At 31.2% G+C, this 8,916-nt stretch overlaps 1 protein-coding gene across 1 annotated transcript; it reads right to left on the bottom strand.

Moving 5' to 3' along the window:
• Positions 1-729: 729 nt before the first annotated feature.
• LOC131060108 (B3 domain-containing protein Os04g0581400-like) lies at positions 730-2,294 on the bottom strand. The gene has a single exon (XM_057993212.2). The coding sequence runs from the start codon at positions 1,973-1,975 to the stop codon at positions 1,379-1,381; it is 597 nt and encodes a 198-aa protein (XP_057849195.1). The 5' UTR covers positions 1,976-2,294; the 3' UTR covers positions 730-1,378.
• Between the last annotated feature and the right edge of the window lie 6,622 nt (positions 2,295-8,916).

Raw genomic sequence — 8,916 nt, forward strand, 5'->3', positions numbered from 1 at the left:
AACTTCAACAATTATTTTTTAATTTTGGGGGATAAAAATTTATTAAGTTATTAAAGTGGACCACTAATGAGTTATACTTATTGGAATCATGGATAATATAGTTTTTGAAAAGATGAAAGTGAGCCAATTGTAATCTACAAACATTATATAAATGAATGAACTATAAAATAACACTATCCAAACCCTATCATTCTAGTCTAAGATGTATTATCATTTAAAGAAAAAATGGTGAAATTGTAAAAAATGAAGCAATATATTGACTAAATAATTCATCATAACAAACATATCTTTCTTCTAGAAAGCTATGAAAATCATTTATTTCTTCCAATAGGCTATCATATATTACTCATGCTTTGAATAGATTTTAAGAACAAAAAGAAAAAAATCTTATATAAAAATAAAGCTTTATATCAAGAAACTTGTAGCAATGAAATTTCCCTATATATAAATGAAAAAACCTACCAAATATGTCTTCCAAGAATAAAAATTGCTTCAATAGACAACGCAACACCTTCATCTTTACCTTTTGAATGTGATTGATGGAAATAATTAAAATTAAGGCATGCTTCTCAAATCTAGGTTATGGCACCCTATTTTGTTTCATTTTCCTTGTGGGAAATACATGTAAAGTTGAAGCCTCAAAGCTATTTTGAAAGAAAATGTTCTTTAAAAAAACGTTTGTTTGTTGAGCAGAATATTACCAAATCATGAGCAAGACCAATATTTACAAGTACTATTTGATTATTTTGATAACATATTTACAATTACAGTGACAAAGTGTTCTATAATTTTATTATAAAAATAGTAAATTCAGTCACAAATCCGTATATGTTTTCCAGAAGGTACTTACAGTGTTTTAGGGCACTACGAACTTCCCTATGCTGCCTTCACATTCGACCTTAAACTTTTGGATCGCTTCAACAGTATTATTATACTCTTTTCTTGTCAGCTGTGCCCAATGGAAGAGCATTCGATGTGGATGAAGATAGTGAGCTTAGATTTACTCCAAACACCATAACCCGTGAAGGATAAGGTGATCCAGGCGAAGATAAAATTTTCCTTGGCAGATTTGGATGATCAAGCGGCCACGAGACACTCTTTTCAGACTCTGAGTTTTTCATTGAAGAGAGACTAAAATAGTCATAAGCAGATGAACAATTGGGTGGGACAGGGATTAACCATGGGATGAAAGAATTAAACACTCTGGATGTATTCTCAATTGATCGGGGCAAGTACAATACACGATTCAACTGGCTGTATGTAAGGAGAGGAGGATGAAAATCACCAAGACCTGATTGTTTGTTGGGAAGGAAATTGCAGGTCTTTTGGCAAAAACTAATGTACAGTTGCCGAGAACCACCAGTACTCCGGTGGAAGATCACGATATCCCCAGTGTTGATGTGCTTGTCCCTGATGAACCGTCTCCAGCCCTTAGTGAGCACGTAGCTCTTGCTGCTACTCCAGTATGAATATTTGAATCTCCATGTTTGCCTGTGGTACTGTCTTCAAAATTTAACATGATGCCATTTTCTGCCTGGGCATCTTCGAGAGGGAAACATCGCTGGGCATGGTGTTTAGGTATTACCAGCCGGTTCAGCTTCCCCACATCGCTGGGCGTCAAGGCCTTGTCAAACAGGTGCTCCCTCGGGAATACTGCTATCTCTGACATCGACCGGTGTAGTGCGAGGATGAGCCCCTTTTCTCGCAGACCTCCTCCATAAACACTGCTTTCGTTGCTTGGGTCAGCAGAGATCTGGCTAAGTCCACTTACACTTCTTTTCAATCCACACGAAGGAATACTCTGCCTTCCATTCCCAGATAAAAGAGAAGAAATGGAGTCCTGAGTTTTGCAGTGGCTTCCGACCTCTTCCTCGATGCTACCCATTTCTTCTTTACCACCCTCCTGATTATTTTGTTTGCTACTAGAAACTTTAAAGGGCTTTCTCTCAAGCGGCTGGCGTTTTAAGGATTCCATTCTCAGATCGCAGCAGTAATTTAATAGTTTACAATGGTGCCTGTTGGGCACAATAAAATGTAATCGATTATTAGGAGGAAATCTTTAGTCAGATGAAGTGTTTAGATTCATATAAGAATCTATAGACACTTGATTTATCCAATCGGTCCACTACTAATTTTTGGTTTGGTAATATCTTACTTCTTTGCAAGATTTACTTTACTGATTTACCTAGAGCTATGGATATAGGGCATCAATTGAACCATAATTGCAGAGTTTATCCATGTATTCATAGGATTCCACATTGGCTCAAGTTAATGATTGCCTTGAGAAGTCTTGTTTTTATTGTCGGCAACGAAGTTCATTGCACCTTCCACTTCATATAATCTGGTCATTATTGTCTTCTCGTTTTCCACAAGATCAGGGCCCTTTTTATTGGAAATACATTATTATTATTCCCACTTATGATCACAGTAAAAATAGACACATCTAAGTGTACAAGCATAGGACCGAGTGTATTAATCATCTAACTTAGGTTGTGGAGAAGATAAAGCATATCAAATTGTTGGAAAGGAATAAAATCTTGTAGCACACATAAAAGCTATTCAAACAATTTTAATAAATGGATCTTTAAAAAATTAAATAAGAAGGTATCTTGTATTTAGTTTTGATAATTATGATGATGAATTACTGATAATGTCATGTAGAAAATAATCATGTAGGATTAGAAAATAGATGCCTTCAGTTACAAAAAGGTTTGGGTTTAGATTATTTTTAGAATATATTTATGTTTAATCTTTATTCTTTTAGATCAAACTTAAACATTGCAAGGAAGATCTAATGAATAGTTTCAGCTTGTAAATTAGGGTACCAATTTAGATAATATGTGGATTTTTGAAACATATGCCACGTTTGTAAATTTGAAGATGCATAATGATATACAATAATTAGAAAAACCTTAGTGGAAGTTTGATGGTGAATGAAATTGAATTCCACATTTCTAAATAACATGTTTAAAATCTAAAGTTGAGGACTTATATTAATTTTCAATGATAAGAGAAATCTCCTAATTAGGTCATGTCTAATTGTCGACTAATTGAAAAACTAGAGAAGTCTTTAACACTTCTAGTTCTATAAGTCCATAGATCTTAACAAGATTGTTAAAGTCAAATGGAAACCAAATAAGGTCAAACAACATGGCCACAAACATTGCATAGAGATATTGTAAGCATTCATCACTAAACACCCTTTATGGTAGCTTATTGGTCTTGTAGTTCTTAAAATATCACAACTTAATGTATAATTGCTATCAATTTATATATGTAACTAAAGATATAAATTTGATTGATTTTCCTAAGTTTCATCTATCATTCATATAACCATTCTTTACATATAATCCTTGAAAAATTATGAATGTATAATCCTAGATAATGATGACTGGTTTACGGAACCTTGCCAATTATATTGAAGATGGTAATGTTATAGAATTGTGTAAACTAGTAGTTCAAACTATGTAAAACTAATAAATTATACTCTTAGAAGATAAGTACACTCTCTAGTTTTCACACCATAAATTGCACTCATTTTAGTGCATACTCCATTTGCATTTACAAGGTCTCATTTAGCAATTTGACCTTGCTTACTAACTTAGTCCAAATACCAAAAATGTTAATATTCGTATTTTGTGAAGTTGTATATTTCATTTGACATCTAACTTCATTTTACCTAGTCCAGTCATCCTCTATTTCCATGCCTCTTGGAATCCATTATTGTCATGCGACATCATCATAGTCTCAATAACATCAACCAAAAAATAAAACTACCTTGTAGGAAATAAAACTAAAACTAATTGAAATGTATACTTTTTAAATTTTTTCTCTCTCTAATTAAATTTATTTAATACACTAATCTTTCTCACTATTTAGATTGCATTAATTTCTATCTCAACTCTTCAAACACTCTCTCTCATTCCTCAATATGTCAATATTAATAATTTTTGTTTATATTTTATGTAATAAACTCTATCTTATCTTTAACTTTTTATTTTTATTATTAAAAAATAAATCTTTGTATCCATTTGTCTCTGAAAGAGTTGTGAATTTACTTCACTCTCTTTTGGTGAGGTTCAAATTTGTTTCCTTCTTTTACTTTCTTTAGAGAGGATTGAAAAATTTGATCCCCTCTCTCTGGGTAAGGCCCATTATAATTTAAAAGGTGTATATTCTCTTTAAGTCCATCTTTATAATGATTTTCTATATTATTATTGAATCTTATTTCTCACATTTTTTTTAACCTTTTGCTATCTGTTATACATTTTATAGGCCTTAGCTCATTGGTAAACCACAATTAATTTTTTGCACACAAAAGACTATAGTGTCATTACACTAATGTACATGCATGTGCACTAGAACCCCTAGACTATAAGTACCCCAAGGTCTTAGTGTTGTAACATGTTTTTAGTTTGGCATATGAAACATAGACCATAAAACTATAAATGCCCTTGTTTATCCCCTTTTTATTCTTGATACTTGTTTTCATTATCTAACTTAAGTATATTAGTTTAGTTCATTTTTATAAAAAACCCTAGCTATAATGTCTAATAAAATTAATTAAAGTCATTACTCAATTAGTACATATTATAGAGATTAAACTAACTCTCCCTTAATAATGAAAATGTAACATAATTTATATCTTTTATTTTTCTGAACCTAACTATTATGGATATATATCTATTATGTTTCACTCAAATAAAATAAAATAAATAAAACTCTAACCCAATCTAAATTGTATTATAGTGCTACCTTAAACTTCATTGGTAAATTGTAAAAGAGAAAAATATTGATCTTACGCTGAAAAATTCCTTCCTTGCCTTTATTAACCTTCACATTATATTATCTTCTTTTGTCCCATTATCAATTTTATATTACCTTGCATCCTTTTACCCACACAATCCTTGATTAACCTCTTTTTTTATATACATAGACCATGGACTCCTAAACTTCTTTCTCTCAAGATTCTATACATGTAAACAACATGGGATGTGAATTCCCTTCCCAATTTCTTGATTCTTACCCCTAATATAATGATGGTATAAACTTATTTCATTTCATTTATATACCTATATGTTATATGTGTACGATCCTTCATTTTTTTTAAAAAAATTTCATTTTTTGGGATGACCCTACAATGCAGCAGTTAGCTATGAGCCTCCTAAATGGGAGGTCTTGGGTTCGAGTCTACTCAACTAGTTGTTAGCTCTAGGGAATAGCTAAATTATTGCTTTGGCTATGGATTACCAAGAAAAAAAAAAGATCCTTCATTTTTTGTGCAATTTTCCTTCTTTATGTACCATATTCATTTTTTCCCTATTTTGTTAGAATAATTTATTACATTCATCTTCATGACTCATTAGGATAGAATTTTTTGTGAGACAACTAATTTTGTTATATTTCAATCAGATTTTTATTCTATTCAATGACCCTTTAATTCTTGCACCATATCCCTAAAAATCTATGATGATACTTAATATCTTGTTCCACTTTTCTATCCACATCTTCAAACCCATGGGATATTATATGGAATATTGAAGGCTTGGTATTTTCTCTCAATATGTATGAATATCCTCTTACTATAGTTCATCATAATCATTCATTAACAACTCCCATAATGCTTTTGTTGTACTTATTTACTTATCTTTGAGTGATAATGTAGATCAAATTAATATTGATCATAACTCTCCTCAACATTTACTCATATTTTTCTTCCCCTTATCTTCATATTTATAGAAATGAGATATATATTGAGATTAAAATTGAGTATTCTAGTATCATTGATCATTTCCTTAACATTGCACAGTTTGGCCTTGCATTATAATTTTTTTTTAAATAAATTTAAAAATTAAGTATCAATACCTCCATCTCAATAATACTATAAATAGAAGTAGTACATGGAACCATAAAATGGTAATTAAAAAAAAAGTAAGCTAAAAAAACCAAAAAATTACCACTAAAATAATATTAAGAATACCAACATCTAAATATAGGATGAGTCCATACATTCAAAATATCATATTTCTTCGACCTATCATAAGAATATCATAAACAATTCACAAAATTGGGCAATCTAATTTTACTTCATTAGCTCATTTAAATATTTATTAGGATATGTCATAACACATGAATCATAAGTTATTTGTTTATGGGAGTAGGTGAGGGAGTGGGAGAAAGGGTTTTTGTAACCCTAAGTGATGGACATGGGGAATGAAATGACAATGGCAGTGGAGAGAGTTTGAATGCTAGGGCAGGTTTCCATCTAGCTACCTATGTGGTGCTTGATTCTTTGGGAAGGTATTTATTATCTGTCTTGTTTGAAATATTTAGTGTTGTGTTTCCATGGTTGAGCATCATTACTATATGGTGTTCATAGATTCTTCTTGAGGACTATAATGCCCTTATTTTGGGTTAGCTGGTAAGTTTTTTTTCCATTTTTTCCCTATTTCATTTGTGGAAACTTGTTTGTTCCTGTTGTGTTTTTCTCTATTACATTTCTCCTTCCTACTTTAGTGAAGATATATTTTATTAAGAATGCTAGTGTCTAGTTGGTGTATTTTTTTCTTAGAGCAGTGCAAAGATACTTCCAATTAGATTGTGGTGATTTCTTCTTGGGGGCTAGGGCTCCTTCTTTTCCTTGGAGTAAGGGTTCTAACATTTGATTTTTATAATGTCTAGTTGTTGGCTTCTATTTCACCTCCATGGTGACCCTTGTTCCCTCTTTCTATGCATGATGACCTTTGTTCTAAGGTTGGTCATGACTTGTTTTAGATTGTTGCTAGGTTTTTCCTTATGGGTTGTACCGATAAGAACCCTTTGCTATATTTTGGGGATTGTTGTAGATGTACCTCTACTTTTGTTAGAGCAGGGCCTATGGATGTGGGTTATATATAGGTATCTCTCAATGGTTTCAATTGTGAAATTTCTTTAGAGGTTGAATCTACCTTTTTCTCATCTTTTGGTCGTATTGAGTTAGGTGGTGTCATTGTCTTGCTCTTAGTCCTTCTGAGGTGGATGTTTTGGAAGGTTGTTTCTCCTATTATTTTGAAGGCTGATTTTGTTGTAGATTTTATTGGGTTTTTTACTTTGTAGGTTTTTTAGGACTTTTTTCCTAATGGGTATGGTATTTTCTAATGAGTATCTTATAATTGTTGCAGTCCTCTAGACGTAAGTTATACTTCTAACATTGGGCCTATTGAGGTGGAGCTAGATACCTTTTTTTGTTAGGCATTCTACTAGAAAAAGATTTAGGGGCGCGTTTTAGAAATTATTGGTCATTTATGTTTTTGTTCATTTCTTAGAATGGCTAGGTGATTCTACTATTACAAGGTTTCTAGGTACCTTCCAAAATTAGTTATTTTGGTCTCTTTGTAGTCCCCTTACTTATTCAATAATGTGTCTTCTTAAGGTGGTTATATAGGTAAAAGGTTTTAGGGAGTCTTTCAAAACCCATCAATTGTTGACTCTTCTCTTGGATGCTTCAATCTTAGCTCAATGAGCTCAATGGGCTCCTTCAGGAAGATGGTTTGAGCTTTCTTCTTAAAATTGAAAAATATAAAAATAAAAATCTAATGTGGGGTTAGGATTCATGTTTTTACTAGTTATTATCTCCAATTAAAAGCTTATATTTCAAAAAAGGTTTTTCTCTCTTTTTGGTTTTGGTTGTCTTATTTCTCATGAGATCCTTCCTTTTCTCCTTTCTTAGGCTACTTTGTAAGGGCCTAGGCCCTCTCCTACTTTATAGAATCATAAGTTGGTCAACATATATAATTCCCTCCCACATCTCTTTTCTAAAAAAAATTACATTTCCAATGGAGAAGGAAAATATTTGAGAGGACATAAATTGCTATCTTAGAGGTTTGGGGATCATTTTTCTAAATTATAGAATTTAAAATATATGTGCAACAAACATCGATAGAAGAAATGATAAACTATTATTTTTCCTAAAAATAAAATTTTATAGACCAAAACTTGGGTAATAGTTTCGTATTGTAAAGAATGTATTCTTTGCATACTCAACATTAGGACTAAGATTGAAAAACATTTCCTTATACTCTCCCAATTAATGAGTACATTATAAAATAAAATAAAGTAATAACACTTTTGAAATAATTACTAGGGATAGAGAGGCCTATAGACTCATAGAAATATCTAAAAAATATTTCTTGTTCAATTTGTTAGTAGACCTATAGCCTTCTATAATGTTCCAAATTACTTCAAAATCAACCTCCCATCCTTTACCATGTTAGGAATAAAATGTTTAGTGATATCAATATGTTGTAGATCCTTGTATTAAACTTATGTTCTTTACTAAACATAGAAAACATTGACTATCATACAAAAATATAATAGCTCCATAACTTAGATCCAAATATAAACATACTTTATTCATCTAGATAGCTTCCTAATGATAATGAATAGCTACTGTGTATGAATATTTTCTGTGTAACAAAAGACTATAACCTATTTATTACTTATCCAATTAAAAAGAACCACCAAATAAAATAAAAAGATATCAATTGGTGGATCTCTTACTGTTGAAATCCATAATCAAATTAGAATCCAAAGCTCCATGAATCATCAATAAATACCTTTTATATTTTTTATGATAAAAAAAAAATTAGACATAGGTGGCCCATATATACTTGATGACAATACTTGTTAAATAACATTAGATTAACCACAAAATGGATGAATTCAACGACATGGTATAATTATGTCCTTGTACACTCTATAGAATAAATTACTTTTTAGCAAGACTAGCTTAAGGAACATTAACTATGGTTCTCACAAATGAGAATTTGAATGCTAATCAATTGAAAACATAGTATACATAGAAATAGGATCACATAGAGGATTTTAAGAAGATATGCTAAATCTCTCCAATACAAGGTTTAAATACTTATAATAGTC

Source organism: Cryptomeria japonica, chromosome 1 (genome assembly GCF_030272615.1).
Source record: "Cryptomeria japonica chromosome 1, Sugi_1.0, whole genome shotgun sequence".
Classification (NCBI taxonomy): Eukaryota; Viridiplantae; Streptophyta; class Pinopsida; order Cupressales; family Cupressaceae; genus Cryptomeria; species Cryptomeria japonica.

Excerpts from the sequence above, each read along its gene's own strand:
- LOC131060108 (XM_057993212.2), bottom strand. The coding sequence starts at position 1,975 with ATGGAATCCTTAAAACGCCAGCCGCTTGAGAGAAAGCCCTTTAAAGTT.